Source organism: Culex quinquefasciatus, chromosome 2, assembly GCF_015732765.1.
Source record: "Culex quinquefasciatus strain JHB chromosome 2, VPISU_Cqui_1.0_pri_paternal, whole genome shotgun sequence".
Taxonomy (NCBI): domain Eukaryota; kingdom Metazoa; phylum Arthropoda; class Insecta; order Diptera; family Culicidae; genus Culex; species Culex quinquefasciatus.
The window spans coordinates 357,283-377,970 of record NC_051862.1 but is presented as its reverse complement, the minus strand read 5'-3'; the positions used below and the strand labels follow the sequence as shown (position 1 = coordinate 377,970).

Sequence of the window (20,688 nt, the reverse complement as noted above, 5' to 3'; positions counted from 1 at the left end):
TTTTTGCTTACCCATCAGAACAAAGTTGGTAGGAGAGGCCATGCTGCGTTTGCTCAGGACAATCACGATTAAAGAGTTGGCAGTCAGTGTAATTAGGATGAAGATCGGTGTGCAGTAGCCGTACAGTGGGATGCTGTAGTTGAGAATAGTCTCACACGACACGTTCAAGTAGGAAACATTTCCTTCCATTCCCATGCAACTGTGATAGTCTTCACCGTTGAGTAGAAGCGTGCCGTTGTGACCACCGGAAAATCCGAGACCACCACCCACGTAATAAAAGTCGGTGTCATTTTCCGTCTCTATCGGACTGTACATGCTGGCGTCCAGCGAGGAGTACATGCTGGATGCTGCCGTGATGTTTTCACCCATCAACAGTGGTCCTGGCTGGCTTTGGGGATGATGCAGGCTGTAAAATTGCTGTTTCGACGCCGTGGTTTCGTCTTCACTGTCGTCGAAGTAGTACCGCTTGTGCTGCTGCTCGCCAGCCGTCCCACTTGTCCCCAGTGTCGCTGCACCGGATGTCGATAATCGACTGAAGACATTAGACCCATCACCACCAGCACCACCAGCTACAGCAGCATCAATTGACATATTGATTATTTCAGTCGTGGGACATGACGTTACCATAAATTTTCCGTTACAGTAAATCTAGCATTTGGAAAAAAAGAAAGAAAGAAAAATCACATGAGTTACTTGTCAGACGACTCCTGGAATCTAGGTTACGAACGAAGGACGAACACTTGGCTTCCCTGTGTGATGGATTGACTGAAGCACAAGTGATTGTTTAGGATCCTTTTGATGTGTCATATCAAACAAAACGCATGTACATATTTATTTGGCCAGCATATAGTAGGCACAGGATTCTGCAGAAGGGTGCTTGGAGGTAGAAAATCGCCTTCGTCTAATGGTATTCCACTATTCCAGCATGGGTTTGTAGATGAAATGAATCAAATATGCAATCTTTGCCTTCGCTACACTTTTTATTTAAAATTGCAAAGTTTTCATGTAAAAGTCACTGTATGGTTCAGATTTTCGTTTTTAGTTTCAGAAATACTTAATGGAGAAAACGATTCTCAGAAAACAAATATTATCGAAAGCTATGGAACACTTATATAAGTGTCATCTGATTAGCTTTTGGTTTTCAAATGACGATATCTCAAAAACTATTGGTGAAATGGTAAAAAATGGAACTTATGTTTAATTGTCTGATTTTTTATGGTCATTTTTGTAGTTTATAAAAATTGGTAATTTTGGCCTTATTGGTCGTTAAGTCGTTAAGTTGCCGAGCTTCCGTGGCCGTAAGGTTACGGGTTTCGCCTTGTAAGCGGAAGGTGATGGGTTTGATTCCTGTCTGGCTCGGCAAAGTCAGATCCCTTAAAAGAGTAAATATGCTCACTGGGAATACTGACCGGTAGGGGATGGGTTTCGACTCGCGGCGTGCTGGGTTTCCAATCCAGAGGTCGTGAGTTCGATTCTCGTACCGGGATCATGAAGTTTAAAAAAAAAAAAAACAAAAAAAGGTCATTTTGTCCGATTTGGTCATTTTGATCATTTCGTTGGTGTCGTGCTAACTTGTCGTACGTGCATTTTGGGTCAAATTGAGTTAAGAAAGCTATTTTGTGCACAATGCCTAACCTTTTGACCTTCACAGATCCCCTAAATTCGATTTCAATCCTGAGATATTCAATAAAAACAAAAAAAAAACTCCGTGCATTTTTGTCACTTTTCATATGAAAGATGTTTCAATCTTGTCGTGCTATCTTGACACAGCCTGAAAATTGATGTAAGTGTGACAATTGGCTGAAGGGATTCCTCTTGTTTTTGTTTATTCAAGGTCAAACATTAAAACGATTTGGTCATTTTAAACTTTTGGTCATTTGGTTATTTTGGTTGATTTGGTAATTTTGGTTTGATTTGGCCACTTTGATCGTTTTTGTCGGTTTGGTCATTCTGGTTGTTTTGGAAATTCTGGAAGTTTTGATATTTTTTGACCGATTTGGTACTTTGGTCGATATGGTCGCTCAGGCTATTTTGAACATTTGGTCATTCTGACCGTTTTGGTCGATATGGTCATTTTAGGCATTTTGATCAATTTTGTCAATTTTGTAAGTGCGACAATTGGCCAAAGGGATTCCAGGTCAGAACGTGTTTGACACAGATACAGGCTCGACTAGCGTAAACATTTTCAATTAAATCTCGGGACCTCGACAACCAAATTCAATCAAACTTCGGAACAATGCACAGAATGGTCAACTAAACAAAACGTGTTTGTTATTCTTTACATTGCGTGCTCTCGTTTTTGTTTTTCAAGGTCAAACATTAAAACGTGTTTTTCTCGGAACGTCAAAAAGCAACATACGACATGATAGCACGGCTGCATCGATTTGAGACGATTTGATCATTTAATAGCTATTTTCGCAAGTTTTTTTTTGCTTTTTGAAGAAACTTTGAAGAAACAATCAGATCAGTTTAGGTCTTGTTAACTTTGCATAACATTTCTACAGGACCTAATACTCTAACTGTTTTCTTTTCAGAGTTATGACAATTTCCGTAAAAAAGTCTGAGCAAAAAATGTTCGCTTGTAGTGCACCCTTAACCGTTCAGTCATTTCGGTCATTTTGGTAATTTTGGTCGATTCGGTATATTTTGTCATTTAGGCCTAAATCCATTTTAATCGTTTTGACCATTTTGGTCGATTTGGTCATTTTAAACGTTTGGTCGATTTGGTCATTTTGGTAATTTTTGGTCTTTTTGGTCATTTTTGTCGGTTTGGTCATTCTGGTTGTTTTGGTAATTTTGGACGTTTTGATAATTTTAATCGATTTGGTAATTTTGGTCACTTGGATTGTTTTAGTCTTTTTGGACGATTTGGTAATTTTGGTCGATCTGGTCATTTTTGTCGGTTTGGTCATTCTGGTTGTTTTGGTAATTTTTGACGTTTTGATAATTTTAATCGATTTGGTAATTTTGGTCGATTTGGTCGCTCAGGCTATTTTGAACATTTGGTCATTCTGACCGTTTTGGTCGATATGGTCATTTTTGGCATTTTGATCAATTTTGTCGATTTGATGAAAAAATTACATGTTTTGTGATTACATGTTTAAGTAACAAGAAGTGAAGTAAACAATGTGTGGTATTTTTAAATGTAGAACATTAGTCTAAAGCTGAACCCGCATAAAGTTTTACTATAAACCTACAGTAGATTTTATGGTTATCACACGATAAATTCTATGGTTATTTTTACCATGATTCTACAGTAGCCTTTATGTTTTTTCACCATAGAATATATCCTATTCTGGGAATTTACTATAAAAAAGGGGTATTGTTAGGCACAGTCACCATAAAAAATTCGACTTTTCCCCATACAAAAAAAACCCAAATACTATACTTTCTACCGTATTTTCATTGATGCCTTTTCCGTCCAAAAAATTACCCTGACCATAGAAAACATCATACATTTATAATTAAAACAGTAACGGTTACAGTGGATTACACAGTCAATTTACAGTTCTTCATAGTTTTTTCCATACTAAATGGTACTGTAAAAACCGTAATCGGACAATGAAATAAATAATAACTACAGTATGGTTCATTGTATTTTCATTGTATTTATTTTTTTCTCTCCACTAAATTGTACTGTAAAACATATATTTATATATTGAAATTAATGGTCAATACGGTAAGTTTTATTGTATTTTTATATTTTTTTTCGTTGATTTAAAAAAAATAGTCCATTTTTCCGCGTCGTTTTCTTTTAATATTCTGCTTCAATCCGAACTTTCTGACGTTGTTCGAAATGCCGGTGCCGGAACTACTGCTTCGTACTTGGGATGAACTCTCGCGTATTTATGAAGCACAATCTTCAGTGGAATAGGCCCCTGTAAAAGAGAAACACACTAAATTAAACATAGGGAATATTTTCATGTGTTTGTTTAAGTACAAATGCTATTAAATTAGCTGTTACTAAAATTCTAAAATTCTAAAATTCTAAAATTTCTAAAATTCTAAAATTCTAAAATTCTAAAATTCTAAAATTCTAAAATTCTAAAATTCTAAAATTCTAAAATTCTAAAATTCTAAAATTCTAAAATTCTAAAATTCTAAAATTCTAAAATTCTAAAATTCTAAAATTCTAAAATTCTAAAATTCTAAAATTCTAAAATTCTAAAATTCTAAAATTCTAAAATTCGAAAATTCGAAAATTCGAAAATTCGAAAATTCGAAAATTCGAAAATTCGAAAATTCGAAAATTCGAAAATTCGAAAATTCGAAAATTCGAAAATTCGAAAATTCGAAAATTCTAAAGTTCTAAAGTTCTAAAATTCTAAAATTCTAAAATTCTAAAATTCTAAAATTCTAAAATTCTAAAATTCTAAAATTCTAAAATTCTAAAATTCTAAAATTCTAAAATTCTAAAATTCTAAAATTCTAAAATTCTAAAATTCTAAAATTCTAAAATTCTAAAATTCTAAAATTCTAAAATTCTAAAATTCTAAAATTCTAAAATTCTAAAATTCTAAAATTCTAAAATTCTAAAATTCTAAAAAAATTCTAAAATTCTAAATTCTAAAATTCTAAAATTCTAAAATTCTAAAATTCTAAAATTCTAAAATTCTAAAATTCTAAAATTCTAAAATTCTAAAATTCTAAAATTCTAAAATTCTAAAATTCTAAAATTCTAAAATTCTAAAATTCTAAAATTCTAAATTCTAAAATTCTAAAATTCTAAAATTCTAAAATTCTAAAATTCTAAAATTCTAAAATTCTAAAATTCTAAAATTCTAAAATTTAAAATTCTAAAATTCTAAAATTCTAAAATTCTAAAATTCTAAAATTCTAAAATTCTAAAATTCTAAAATTCTAAAATTCTAAATTCTAAAATTCTAAAATTCAAAATTCTAAAATTCTAAAATTCTAAAATTCTAAAATTCTAAAATTCTAAAATTCTAAAATTCTAAAATTAAAATTCTAAAAAATTCTAAAATTCTAAAATTCTAAAATTCTAAATTCTAAAATTCTAAAATTCTAAATTCTAAATTCTAAAATTCTAAATTCTAAAATTCTAAAATTCTAAAATTCTAAATTCTAAAATTCTAAAATTCTAAAATTCTAAAATTCTAAAATTCTAAAATTCTAAAATTCTAAAATTCTAAAATTCTAAAATTCTAAAATTCTAAAATTCTAAAATTCTAAAATTCTAAAATTCTAAAATTCTAAAATTCTAAAATTCTAAAATTCTAAAATTCTAAAATTCTAAAATTCTAAAATTCTAAAATTCTAAAATTCTAAAATTCTAAAATTCTAAAATTCTAAAATTCTAAATTCTAAAATTCTAAAATTCTAAAATTCTAAAATTCTAAAATTCTAAAATTCTAAAATTCTAAAATTCTAAAATTCTAAAATTCTAAAATTCTAAAATTCTAAAATTCTAAAATTCTAAAATTCTAAAATTCTAAAATTCTAAAATTCTAAAATTCTAAAATTCTAAAATTCTAAAATTCTAAAATTCTAAAATTCTTAAATTCTAAAACTCTTAATATCTTCTTATTTCTTAATTTCCTAATTTTTAAATTTCCTAATTTCCACATTTTCAAATTTTCTAATTTCCTAATATCCTTATTGCCTGAATTCCTGATTTCCTTATTTCCTGATTTCCTAATTTCCTTGTTTCCTAATTTTCTAATTTTGTTATTTCTTAATTTCTAAATTTCTTAATTTCCTTATTTCCTAATTTCCTAGCTTTCTAATTTTGTAATTTTTAATTGTTCATTTTTAAATTTCTTAATTTCCTAATTTCCGAAGATCCGAATTTCTTTATTTCCTAATTTTCAAATTTTGTAATTTTTAATTGTTAAATTTATAAATTTCATAATTTCCTTATTTCCTAATCTCCAAATTTCCTAATTTCCAAATTTACAAATTTCCTAATTTCCTAATTCCCTAATTTTCTAATTTCCTGTTTTCTTATTTCCTAATTCCCTAATTTCCGAATTTCCAAATTTCCTTATTTGCTTATTTCCTAGTTTCCTAATTTCCTAATTCCCTAATTTTCTTATTTCCTGTTTTCTAATTTCCTAATTCCCTAATTTCCGAATTTCAGAATTTCCTAATTTCCTAATTTCCAAATTTCCTTTTTTTTCTTATTTTCTTAATTCCCTAATTTCTTAATTTCCTAATTTCCTGTTTTCTAATTTCCTAATTCCCTAATTTCCTAATTTTCAAATTTCCGAATTTCCGAATTTCCGAATTTCCTAATTTCCTTATTTCATAATTTCATAATTTCCAAATTTCCAAATTTCCTAATTTCCTTATTTCCTAATTTCCTAATATCCTAATTTCCTAATTTCCTAATTTCCTAATTTCCTAATTTCCTGATTTGCTAATTTCCTTATTTCCTGATTTCCTAATTTCCTTATTTCCTTATTTCGTAATTTCCTAATTTCGTAATTTCCTAATTTCGTAATTTTCTAATTTTGTAATTTTTAATTGTTAAATTTTTCAATTTCTTAATTTCCTAATTTCCTAATTTCCTAATTTCCGAATTTCCGAATTTCCGAATTTCCGAATATCCAAATTTCTTAATTTCCAAATTTTCTAATTTTATAATTTCTTAATTGTTAAATTTTATAATTTCTCAATTTCTTAATTTCCTAATTTCCTAATTTCCAAATTTCCAAATTTCCAAATTTCCAAATTTCCAAATTTCAAAATTTCAAAATTTCAAAATTTCAAAATTTCAAAATTTCAAAATTTCAAAATTTCAAAATTTCAAAATTTCAAAATTTCAAAATTTCAAAATTTCAAAATTTCAAAATTTCAAAATTTCCAAATTTCTTAATTTCCTAATTTCCTTATTCCTAATTTTCTTATTTCCTGTTTTCAATTTCCTAATGTCCTAATTTCCTAATTTCCTAATATCCTTATTGCCTACTTTCCTTATTTCCTAATTTCCTAATTTCCTAATTTCCTAATTTCCGAATTTCCTAATTTCCTAATTTCCTAATTTCCTAATATCCTAATTTCCTAATTTCCTAATTTCCTAATTTCCTAATATCCTAATATCCTAATTTCCTAATTTCCTAGTTTCCTAATTTCCTAATTTCCTAATTTCCTAATTTCCTAATTTCCTAATTTCCTTATTTCCTAATTTCCTAATATCCTAATTGCCTAATTTCCTAATTTCCTTATTTCCTGATTTCCTAATTTCCGAATTTTCTAATTTTGTAATTTCTTAATTGTTAAATTTTCTAATTTCTTAATTTCCTAATTTCCGACTATCCGAATTTCTTAATTTCCTAATTCTCTTTTTTTGTAATTTCTTAATTGTTAATTTTTTTAATTTCTTAATTTCCTAATTTCTTAATTTTCTAATTTCCAAATTTCCAAATTTCCTAATTTTCTAATTCCCTAATTTTCTTATTTCCTGTTTTCAATTTCCTAATGTCCTCATTTCCGAATTTCCTAATTTCCTAATATCCTAATTGCCTAATTTCCTTATTTCCTTATTTCCTAATATCCTAATTTCGTAATTTCCTAATTTCCAAATTTTCTTATTTCCAAATTTTCTAATTTCCAAATTTTCTAATTTCCTAATTTCCAAATTTCCTAATTTCCTAATTTTCTAATTCCCTAATTTTCTTATTTCCTGTTTTCAATTTCCTAATGTCCTCATTTCCGAATTTCCTAATTTCCTAATATCCTAATTGCCTAATTTCCTTATTTCCTTATTTCCTTATTTCCCTATTTCCTTATTTCCTTATTTCCTTATTTCCTTATTTCCTTATTTCCTTATTTCCTTATTTCCTTATTTCCTTATTTCCTTATTTCCTTATTTCCTTATTTCCTAATTTGCTTATTTCTCAATTTCCTAATTTCCTAATTTCCTAATTTCCTAATTTCCTAATTTCCTAATTTCCTAATTTCCTAATTTCCTAATTTCCTAATTTCCTAATTTCCTAATTTCCTAATTTCCTAATTTCCGAATTTCCGAATTTCCGAATATCCAAATTTCTTAATTTCCTAATTTTCTAATTTTGTAATTTCTTAATTGTTAAATTTTATAATTTCTCAATTTCTTAATTTCCTAATTTCCAAATTTCAAAATTTCCAAATTTCAAAATTTCAAAATTTCAAAATTTCAAAATTTCAAAATTTCAAAATTTCAAAATTTCCAAATTTCCAAATTTCCTAATTTTATAATTTCCTTATTCCCTAATTTTTTTATTTCCTGTTTTCAATTTCCTAATGTCCTAATTTCCTAATTTCCTAATATCCTTATTGCCTAATTTCCTTATTTCCTAATTTCCTAATTTCCTAATTTCCTTATTTCCTAATTTCCTAATTTCCTGATTTCCTGATTTCCTTATTTCCTAATTTCCGAATTTCCTAATTTCCTAATTTCCTAATTTCCTAATTTCCTAATTTCCTAATATCCTAATTTCCTAATTTCCTAATTTCCTAATTTCCTTATTTCCTAATTTCCTAATTTCCTAATTTCCTAATTTCCTAATTTCCTAATTTCCTAATTTCCTAATTCCCTGATTTCCTAATTTCCGAATTTCCAAATTTTCTAATTTTGTAATTTCTTAATTGTTAAATTTTCTAATTTCTTAATTTCCTAATTTCCGAATATCCGAATTTCTTAATTTCCTAATTCTCTATTTTTGTAATTTCTTAATTGTTAATTTTTTTAATTTCTTAATTTCCTAATTTTCTAATTTCCTAATTTCCTAATTTCCAAATTTCCAAATTTCATAATTTTCTAATTCCCTAATTTTCTTATTTCCTGTTTTCAATTTCCTAATGTCCTCATTTCCTAATTTCCTAATTTCCTAATATCCTAATTGCCTAATTTCCTTATTTCCTTATTTCCTTATTTCCTTATTTCCTTATTTCCTAATTTCCTAATTTGCTAATTTCTCAATTTCCTAATTTCCTAATTTCCTGATTTCCTAATTTCCTAATTTCCAAATTTCCTTATTTCCTAATTTCCTTATTCCCTAATTTTCTTATTTCCTGTTTTCAATTTCCTAATGTCCTAATTTCCTAATTTCCTAATTTCCTAATTTCCTAATTTCCTAATTTCCTAATATCCTAATTGCCTAATTTCCTTATTTCCTTATTTCCTTATTTCCTTGTTTCTTTATTTCCTTTTTTCCTTATTTCCTAATTTCCTAATTTGCTAATTTCTCAATTTCCTAATTTCCTAATTTCCTAATTTCCTGATTTCCTAATTTCCTAATTTCCTAATTTCCTAATATCCTAATTGCCTAATTTCCTTATTTCCTTATTTCCTTATTTCCTAATTTCCTAATTTGCTAATTTCTCAATTTCCTTATTTCCTGATTTTCTAATTTCCTAAGTTTCTAATTTCCTAATTTCCAAATTTCCAAATTTCTTAATTTCCTAATTTTCTAATTCCCTAATTTTCTTATTTCCTGTTTTCAATTTCCTTATGTCCTCATTTCCGAATTTCCTAATTTCCTAATATCCTAATATCCTAATTGCCTAATTTCCTTATTTCCTAATTTCTTAATTTGCTAATTTCTCAATTTCCTAATTTCCTAATTTCCTAATTTCCTGATTTCCTAATTTCCTAATTTCCTAATTTCCAAATTTCCAAATTTCCTAATTTCCTAATTTTCTAATTTCTTAATTTCCTAATTTCCTAATTTCTAATTTCCTAATTTCCTAATTTTCTAATTTCCTAATTTCCTAATTTCTAAATTTGCTAATTTCTAGAAAATTAAAACAAATTAATGGAACATTAATTATTACAAAATTACTCAAACGATTGTGATTTTCAATTGCATTCAAATTTGTACATCCAAATTGTTTGATTTATTCAACAAAAAAATTGTAAACAAGCACCACGCGAAAAAACGTCCAAAATTACTGTCATTTTCAGTTACTTTTCAGCTGCGTACCGTTTATGAAAAATCATTTCGTGGCCCTAATTCCTTGACCTTTGTTTGAAAGTTTTTCTGAACTACTTACTAGCCTCAACTCACAACTCACCTAACAATGTTCGCCTCCAGACGAGGCGAGCTCACCATCCGGAACAAACTCGGCCGGGAGTGTCCGCAGCAGGCGCCGGACCTCCTCTCACAATCAAGCGCTTCTGGTGGGTTTTGTCCCGTAACCGAACGCGGTGGAAGAAGTCCATGTAAAAGAGAAACACATTTTTTGTTTAGAACATGGCATACTACTTGCCTGAAAATGCCTGCTGCTGTTGCGGGTGGGATTCCGCCCTAGGCAAGTTCAACAAAACTCCTAATACTCACCCAAATATGCGAAAATTCCGCCATCCCGCCGATCCGGTTCGGTCACCCGGTGGATTTGTCCATCAGAACCATGTTGAACGAACGCCGGAACAACTTCCTTCACGAGCACACGCGATTCGACTTGAGTATTTTCGATTTCAACTGCGCCACACAAACAGGATCGAACACGCGCGCGATTGAAAACAAATGACAGCTCGCCATGGTGCGTTCGTTTGGGGAACGTTGCCCAGTTCAGGTGTCATGGTGTGTTCGTTTTGTGATCCTTAATATTTTTTGCCGTTTCTATTATTGAATAAAAATGTTGAAATGTTGAAATGTTTAAATGTTTAAATGTTTAAATGTTTAAATGTTTAAATGTTTAAATGTTTAAATGTTTAAATGTTTAAATGTTTAAATGTTTAAATGTTTAAATGTTTAAATGTTTAAATGTTTAAATGTTTAAATGTTTAAATGTTTAAATGTTTAAATGTTTAAATGTTTAAATGTTTAAATGTTTAAATGTTTAAATGTTTAAATGTTTAAATGTTTAAATGTTTAAATGTTTAAATGTTTAAATGTTTAAATGTTTAAATGTTTAAATGTTTAAATGTTTAAATGTTTAAATGTTTAAATGTTTAAATGTTTAAATGTTTAAATGTTTAAATGTTTAAATGTTTAAATGTTTAAATGTTTAAATGTTTAAATGTTTAAATGTTTAAATGTTTAAATGTTTAAATGTTTAAATGTTTAAATGTTTAAATGTTTAAATGTTTAAATGTTTAAATGTTTAAATGTTTAAATGTTTAAATGTTTAAATGTTTAAATGTTTAAATGTTTAAATGTTTAAATGTTTAAATGTTTAAATGTTTAAATGTTTAAATGTTTAAATGTTTAAATGTTTAAATGTTTAAATGTTTAAATGTTTAAATGTTTAAATGTTTAAATGTTTAAATGTTTAAATGTTTAAATGTTTAAATGTTTAAATGTTTAAATGTTTAAATGTTTAAATGTTTAAATGTTTAAATGTTTAAATGTTTAAATGTTTAAATGTTTAAATGTTTAAATGTTTAAATGTTTAAATGTTTAAATGTTTAAATGTTTAAATGTTTAAATGTTTAAATGTTTAAATGTTTAAATGTTTAAATGTTTAAATGTTTAAATTTTTAAATGTTTAAATGTTTAAATGTTTAAATGTTTAAATGTTTAAATGTTTAAATGTTTAAATGTTTCAATGTTTAAATGTTTAAATGTTTAAATGTTTAAATATTTAAATGTTTAAATGTTTAAATGTTTAAATGTTTAAATGTTTAAATGTTTCAATGTTTAAATGTTTAAATGTTTAAATGTTTAAATGTTTAAATGTTTAAATGTTTAAATGTTTAAATGTTTAAATGTTTAAATGTTTAAATGTTTAAATGTTTAAATGTTTAAATGTTTAAATGTTTAAATGTTTAAATGTTTAAATGTTTAAATGTTTAAATGTTTAAATGTTTAAATGTTTAAATGTTTAAATATTTAATATTTTAAAATTTTAATATTTTAATATTTTAATATTTTAATATTTTAATATTTCAATATTTTAATATTTTAATATTTTAATATTTTAATATTTTAATATTTTAATATTTTAATATTTTAATATTTTAATATTTTAATATTTTAATATTTTAATATTTTAATATTTTAATATTTTAATATTTTAATATTTTAATATTTTAATATTTTAATATTTTAATATTTTAATATTTTAATATTTTAATATTTTAATATTTTAATATTTTAATATTTTAATATTTTAATATTTTAATATTTTAATATTTTAATATTTTAATATTTTAATATTTTAATATTTTAATATTTTAATATTTTAATATTTTAATATTTTAATATTTTAATATTTTAATATTTTAATATTTTAATATTTTAATATTTTAATATTTTAATATTTTAATATTTTAATATTTTAATATTTTAATATTTTAATATTTTAATATTTTAATATTTTAATATTTTAATATTTTAATATTTTAATATTTTAATATTTTAATATTTTAATATTTTAATATTTTAATATTTTAATATTTTAATATTTTAATATTTTAATATTTTAATATTTTAATATTTTAATATTTTAATATTTTAATATTTTAATATTTTAATATTTTAATATTTTAATATTTTAATATTTTAATATTTTAATATTTTAATATTTTAATATTTTAATATTTTAATATTTTAATATTTTAATATTTTAATATTTTAATATTTTAATATTTTAATATTTTAATATTTTAATATTTTAATATTTTAATATTTTAATATTTTAATATTTTAATATTTTAATATTTTAATATTTTAATATTTTAATATTTTAATTTTTTAATATTTTAATATTTTAATATTTTAATATTTTAATATTTTAATTTTTTAATATTTTAATATTTTAATATTTTAATATTTTAATATTTTAATTTTTTAATATTTTAATATTTTAATATTTTAATATTTTCAATACTTTTATTACATGATTCAAATTATTTTGAAAAAATCGTTAAAAAAAAGTCCACACTACGCAACTATAACATTACTATAAAACTTACTGTAACAAAAAAATGGAAAAAATGCATTATGAGATTTTCAATAACAAAACCATAATATTTGCTGTATTCATGAAATGTACAGTAGTTTTATTGTTTCAATTTATAACATTTCCAATAACAAAACCATGAAATTTGCTGTAACCATGAAATCTACGATAGCTTTATCGTCATTCCAATGAAGTTCAAAAAAATCAACCATAAACTTACCATAAATATTATAATATCTATTGTAACTGCATGGTTTTGACAATGCATATCATCATATAATTTTATTCGGGAAGACACCAAATCGATTAAAAATATGACTTCTCGATGGACACTTTGCAAACAAATCAAAGGTACAAAATCATTCCTTCCAAACAAGCAAAATTTAATTGGGCCTTATGACTAATTGTGTCTGAAATGTATGCTCTGTGTTTTCGTGCATCGAACTATGTTGTCCTCAATTCGAGCGATAAAACGGTTTGCATAATGATGTATGCTAAATACTAAACATCTCGTACGAGCCAACTTTTATGTGCTCTTTGTGTACACGTTCAAGCCAAGCAAAAATCTCCGGATCTCAAGAGGCTTGAACGTGGTTGTGTGCATGTTGCAAATATTGGGAAATCACTTTTCTCTATTGCGCTGCTTTCAAGATGTTTCCCCCCTAAAGTGTATCAAAAGTTGTTTCACTTCTCAGTATTGTTTATTGTCAAACATGTCGAGCTGCCCTTCGAAAGCAGTAAATTCTGCGACATCAGCCTGCACCAGTAACTCTGCATCGTCGTCGTATACGTCGACAATGGCAGGGCGTCCTGCTTTTCCATACAAAGTACAATATAACGTCGGAACGTCTAGAGCAGCAGGAGCCGAGCTCTAAAACTTTGCCAATTCTGTTCTTTTCCCAGAAGACGACCACAGTGTCGTTGTGTTGTGCTGCTGTTGGTGCAGCCGAGCTTTACTAGGCGGGTTTTCCCAGTGGAGTACCCCAACATCTAGTATTTTAGCAGAATGTTGAAGTAAAAGTTCCGTTCCCGATGGGTTGTTTTGAATATTTTTTTTGATGGTTTTGGTTTGGCAAACTACATCATGATACGGGGTGAAAATAACATCCCAAAACACCACAAAGATTAGATTATGATGAATCTGTTTTCACTTTTTGTCCGGTGGGAAATCGAGGGTGTGAAAGGCAATTACAGCTTTTACGACATAGCTCGTTAGCCACATTTTTCGACACCATAGTTATCCTTTTCATCGGACGTATTAAGGTTCGGCACGCGATCCCTTGTCGCGCCCTTTATTCAAATATCGAACCGTGCCCAATCGCATCACAATGAGTTTGTTTAACACGTCGTGGTATGCAAATTTTAGCGCTTCCTGACTGTAGCTGGATCGCTGCTGCGTAGGTGGTATCGGCGGGAAAAATCGAAAAACACACACACACACACACACACAGGGGGGTGGGTTGTTTTTGTTTGGCCAGTGTTTTATAGCATCCCAAAAACATATGTCAGAAAACCAGACACGCATGCCGACCGACCGAACGGATGGCAATGTTTCGCCGCAGGCCCATAAAAATCATGTAAATTATCTTGATCTATTTTTAACGAAGCACTAATGACCAGCGCATCGCCGTTGGATGTCTCTCTGTTTGGACGGATGCTAATAACAAATTGTTTCCCGCAGTAAATTGAAATGCTCTGGAGCTGGTTTTCCCCCAGCTGATGATCACAGCCTACGGCTTTGGATGCCGACAACCACCTGAGCAGAGTCAGAGAGCATCCCTGGGGATCCTGAGAAACAAGGCATGGCAGAGGACTGAATCTTTGCGGTAAACAATGCCAATTAATCTTGGTGTTGAAGCGCTCTTTGAAGCGACAGCATTCAGCTTTGGGTAATTTATTTTAGATTACCTAAATCAAAGCTTAATGATTTCGTTAGGATAATATTTGGGTATGTATTTATGGTGTTCAGAGTTTCTTAGCTTTTTCTTCATTTCAACTTGCTCAACCTCGCGGTGAGTTTGGGGATTTGCGGTAGAGAGCGCTTCTGGCGTTTAAATTCTTGATTGCTGGTGGTTCGTGTATCGCAAAAATGAAGAGACAACCTCTACGTTGGCAGGACTGTGGCAAGCGGCAGTGAGCTGGCTGGAAAATATTTAAATAAACAAAGCATTTCTTGCGTCCACAACAGGTCTGACTGCTCGCTGCTATACCTTCCTATCAGACTAGCCCTGAGGACGACCGAGATTGTTTATGTGCATTATACGCTTTATTCTTTGGTGACCATCTGAGACGCGATCCCTTTTTCGCAGGAAAAAAAAAAGAGATGGAAGGTTGTTTTGTAGTGATAAGAGATCAGACCTCTCCAAACAATACACCCAAAGTTAAAGAACAAGAGGATAGTCCTCACGAAAAGAAACGTGAGGAAAGTGCTATTTTGCGAGAGTATAGTCCTCTTGCGTGTTCATTCGTTCATTGGAATAGTTCATCCTATTGAGTGGCTTATATGGACAAATGACCGCCACTTAGTCACCTAACCTTGGTGGCCCATACGGCAAAGGCACGGTTCAATATGCCGAAGGTCTTGGGTTTGAGTCTCGGTGCCGGTACTTTTTTTTACAGATGAACTTTTTTTGAAGATGAACCCATGAGTAAAGTACTCTCGGTAATTTCGGGATTTATCCTCTCCGTCCGCACACAGTACCATTTTACTACCGAATCGTGTTCTTTATCCTCTCGTATGCCGATGCTCAGTTCTGGGTGTAGGAAGAGTTCTGGAGGTTAAATTGTTTCTTCGAAATTTCTAGCATAATTCAACTTACACAAAAGATGATAACACTATTTCACCTTCAAATTTATTTTTTTTTTGTGTGAATACAATAGAGTTTGCAATTTAATTATGACTTACGATTCAATTTTTGATTACGCAATTTAAAGAAATTTAAAGGTAACATAAAATATTCCTCTTATTAGTGTGATTGGTGTTTAACTTTGCACACGCAACGCAAATTAAATTAATGTTGCTCTGATTATTTCCATCGGCAAATGTGTGTACCGACTGCTGATTGATTTATTTCCGGTCTGGACAACGATGGCTGTCTCTTCGTATTTTGTGAAATTGGGACAATAATCTCATTGTTATGCAACATGGCAATTTGATACGATCCCGTGGTGGCACAAATGATTGATGATGGAAATCATTAAGCAAATTGTTGTTTTATGAGTTGCTCAATTAATTGATTGTAGTTGCCTTGATTCGTTGCAATTTCTGTTTTTTTTTTTCGATATAATGAAATGTAAACAATAATTTTTGACCAAAAATATTACACTGGAGTTGAAAGGCGCAAGCAAGCATAAATCAAGATTGCTCTAATTAAAAAAAACACTTTATGTCTTGTTGAAAATAAATATTAAATCAGACTTCAAAGGTCACGTTATGCTAAAAAACACGCATGAAGAGCATCCGACAACTTTTCATCTTTTATCCAACAAAGTCGGGGAAAACGTGGACAAGGGCAGGTGTTTTGGGAATTTGAAAGAACGGCAAAAGTTTATCATTTATTCATGTGTCTTATCATTGGAAAAGCCTTTATTTTCCAAATGCTCGTTTTCGCATTGAATTATTTATTGTTTTCGAAAAGGATTGGTTTGTTATACCTCAACAAACGAAATAGAATCTCACTGCCGACAGCGGTGATTCTCTAGTGCATGATTTCCTCAAACTTTACGTCAATCCATTAGTTGAGGTAACAGGTACCCATGGAATATCCCAAGTCACATTTTTTCCAGGCGTTCTACAAGAGCTCTTCAAGATAGCTTCAGCATAGCAGTTTGGACCGCGGTAGGATAAAACTCTCTCCAAGTACTCTTCCAAACTCCTGAAGAAGTTTTTAAGAGAATTTTATCCTACCGCGGTCCAAACCGCTATGCTGTAGCTATCTTGAAGAGCTCTTGTAGAACTCCTGGAAAAAAATGTTACTTGGGATAATTTGTTTTAAATCGTGGATCAAAAAAAAAAAATCCAAATGTAGCAGCAACAGTTATCAGTTTTCACCTTGAGAAAGTTTAAACTATTCTTTTTGGAATTGCTAAAAGAGATGCAATGCGTTGCAAAACTAGAACCGTATTCGTACTTGATGGATAAACGTACGACTTGAGCTGCACAAATCTCCATTTTTGAACAAATTGCATAATCTACTATAGTTGTATTCATAAATCAATAACATACCTGTTTTGGTTTCAGATAGCGCCCAAACAAAATTTTACGTGGCTAAACACAAGCCCTTTTAGCAGCTTTCATGTTTTGATTTTGATGAAGCTTTTGAGCCTACACGTGAGCTTACGTGATCCATCAATTTGCTGATGGGGAATATAAATTATGCTGGCATATCGTCAACGGTGACAACGTCAGCTGGCAAATTCATGCCGAGGAAATTTATTAAAATCCGATCCTCCCTTTCTCTCCAAGAACAAAAATATTATTTGAGAGCAATTAGGAGAATAGATGCAATGGAGCATTTGTTGACGTGGTTGAAAAACAAATATTGCTTCATGATCCTAAACCCGGCCCAAACCCCGACACACCAGCAACAACATGTCCCACCCAAACGGGAGCAAAATTGTGGAAAATATTTTGATTACAGCTGGAGAGCAGCATGTTCCCCTTCAAAAGCTGTTTGATCAGAGTGGAATTCATAATTGGAAATTTTACACGCACTCAAAGGAGAAGCAAACAGCCTGGTTGCGAAACAACGTCGAAAGAACACAACAGTGTTCTTCTATTTTTGCATCATTTCTAATCAAGCTTTTCTTAGGAAACGGTTGGATGATTTTTTCTATCATATTGTTTTGCATTCTTTCTAGCAAACATGCCTTAAAAAATTGTAGAGGCGTTCCACAGTTTAATACATTTTTAATTATACTTTTCTGTGAGTGTAAACTGAGAAAATTTGAACATAAATACAGCGGGATAGTTGGTGCTACCACCGAATTTTATTTAAAACTTAGCCAAAAAACTAAAGCGGTAAAATCCTCCAGATCGTATCTGGTGGTGAAAGGTGGTGTGAGCAGTTTTTAGTTTAATATTTCGCCCCTCTTCTGTCAGAGTTAGCGAAAAGCATCGATAGAGTTTGGTAGCTGGGGTGCAGCAAGGTATCCTGTATAGAGGAGGAAAGCGCTACCACGCAACAGCAATAGTTTTCAATTGGAGCTGTTTTACACTGCTAGAGGGGAAAACTTTCTCATTCATGAACCATATTCAATTTCCCCAGTTGCAGCGAAAACAGGATGATTGTGTTGAGTACGTACGTACGAGAAAAAGCAATTTGCAGCTAGAGATTACAATTTTGATCCCCGATGTCTGACGGGAGATCAGTGTCAGGTAATTACTGGTAGAATGAGGTCACAATGAGGTCTGCTTTTTCAATTAAAATATTTTATAATTTATATAGGAAAAAAAGTACTTTCAACAAAAACTAATCTTTAAAGCATGAAATTTGTTCCAGTTGCGGAACGATAAGTTCTTATCTCAGATTTCAGTCGCCACGGTCGTAAGTCCATCCCCCGGGCACGAGTGTGTGGAAATGGTAGGAAACTTATAGCAGCTTATTATCCTTACATTTGCCTTCGTTCATGACCGAGCAGCCAATGGAACGTCGCCGTTCAGCAGCTCACTGGATTAGCAGATTTGGTTTTCCTCCCGCTTTTCCTTTCTGTTCTGTTTTTACAACTCCACCGTGAGCAGTACAAAAGCACCTTGAGGTATCCTTCGTCCTTCTTTCTGCTGGTACCAGATGTCAACGTTCAACGTTCCATCCTCAGTCTAGTGTACTAAACGTATAGATCCTAGCTATTTTCCTGTACTTTGCTGTTGCTTAGCTTTCACCCGGGTTGGCACTTTTTCGAGCAACAAGTTGGTCCCATGTAACAACACACAACCTTGTCTGCTTGTTAGCTGTCGCTGCCCTGTGCTGGTGATACAACGCGAATTAAACGGACACATACACACGCCGAAACGGAAGATTAATTTTCACTTTGTCTGGAGCAGCACTTTTTGAAAAATGATGCAAACGGAAACGGAACTGTTGTACGTCCGGCTCTCCTTAGGTTTTTCTTTTTTTTTTTATGGCTATTACACTGCACAAGTGATGGGATGCTGCAAACGGCTGATGAATGGAAAAATACTATTCCTTATGATGATGGCTACCAAGTATAGGACACTTCTGGTGTATCCTCTTTCGTTGGGCCATTCATGCCCATACGATGGTGACATGAGGTGTTGAATACTCAGATAATTTACACCACTAGTTTATCCTCTCACATGGCCTTTGCATACTGTATGAGGTCTAACGAGAAAAGGTTGTAATTTTTCCACATTGTGCTAATGCCACTTTTTTGCATCTACACTGGTTCAAAGTGACGACCACATTTTACCCATTAATGAACCTTGCTTGTTTTGTTTATTATGCACTTTTCAATTACAGCCAACTTTTTAATGCAACTCTCCGCAGCGTTGCTTTTCTTTTCCACTCTGCTCCAAGTAGCACTTGAATAATTTTCTTTTCTTCAAATAAAAAAAAAACAGTGAGCATTTTCAAGACGCTCCAGAATGCACTTTCACAGAACTAAATAGTCCGTTAAACTACAACCACTACCTAGTAGTTTGTGGCTTTCATCTGTACCTCGATGCACAAGCATTACGAAGTCGTTTTACAACTCTCTGCTCTCGTCTTATTTTAATTTTATTCCCTTCCGACTCATCTTATAAAGAATTGCTGGGAGAAATTGAAACCTTGCTTTTTCAATTGCAATCCCCAAAGCGGAAGCGAAACCACAACCGTGAAACAGTTTCACTTCCCGGTAGTACTACTTTTATGAATGCCACAATCCCAACAGATTTTGCCTTCTGCTAGATCTCAATCCACACAGGACCAACGGCATGCACACAACCAGTTTCGAGCACAATTCCGGACCAACTGATCCTCACGCTTTGGGGGGAAGCCGGTTCTGTGTGTTGTCCAGAGTTTCATTCACATCCACATACTGCTGTTCGGTCGCAAGAGACGCGAAGCCACAAGTCCTCGGATCGGACCTGCGCAGTCAGGAGAATCGCGCGTGTCTTTCGAAAGTGATGCCAAGCTTGACGGTTTCCGGCGGTGACCTGGGACGCCAGGGCGCTTAAAGTGTTTGTTTGCTTTTTTTGATTGTTAACTAACTCATGTAAATCGAACATGTTTCAAAAGCCATGTAATTCATGTATTTTGAAACATAATGCTTCTCCATCTAACTATTAGCTAAAAAGCATTTTGATGGAGCCGCATGGCTTTTTGCAAACCTAGCATAAACTGAACTCAAGCAGCAGTTATTTTCTAATTAGGTGTTAAAAATATTGAAATTGAAATAACAAGCCAAAATTTTAACTTTTCAACGGGTGCACAGCAACGGAGGAAGTTGTTGTCTTATTATTCAAAAATTGTCAAACTTACGGACCCAATCCCGCAACAACACGTTTGTAAAATTAGTACAAACATTGTTGTAAATTACTTTGTGGACAGTACTTTAGGGGATGAATGAAAAATCACATCGATAGTTCCCGTAGTTTCGAAGATACTAAAATGTCTGTAACAAAAATCAGGGTGCAAAAGTTTTGGTTGATGTGCACCGTTTATGATTTTTTCAATGCATTATACCGTGCAGTTGTTTCGCAATCATTATTAAAAAAAAAAAAAACAAATTTGAAGAAAACACGCGCTTTGTTTAAATTTTGCGAAAAACTAAATTGTCGCCAATGCTTAGATATTTTCAAAACTAATACTAATTTCAAAACTAAATCATGTGGGTTGG

General features: G+C 30.5%; 1 protein-coding gene across 1 annotated transcript in view; it reads right to left on the bottom strand.

The window, feature by feature from the left end:
* The window catches only part of LOC6040543 (sex peptide receptor), a 62,588-nt gene extending 42,753 nt beyond the window's left edge, over positions 1-19,835 (bottom strand). The window contains exons 1-2 of the mRNA XM_038253229.1: positions 18,464-19,835; positions 12-648 (exon numbers count right to left, since the gene is read on the bottom strand). Of these exons, the coding sequence (XP_038109157.1) occupies positions 12-627 (616 nt within the window). The 5' untranslated portion in view covers positions 628-648; positions 18,464-19,835. The remainder of the gene's footprint in view (positions 1-11; positions 649-18,463) is intronic.
* Between the last annotated feature and the right edge of the window lie 853 nt (positions 19,836-20,688).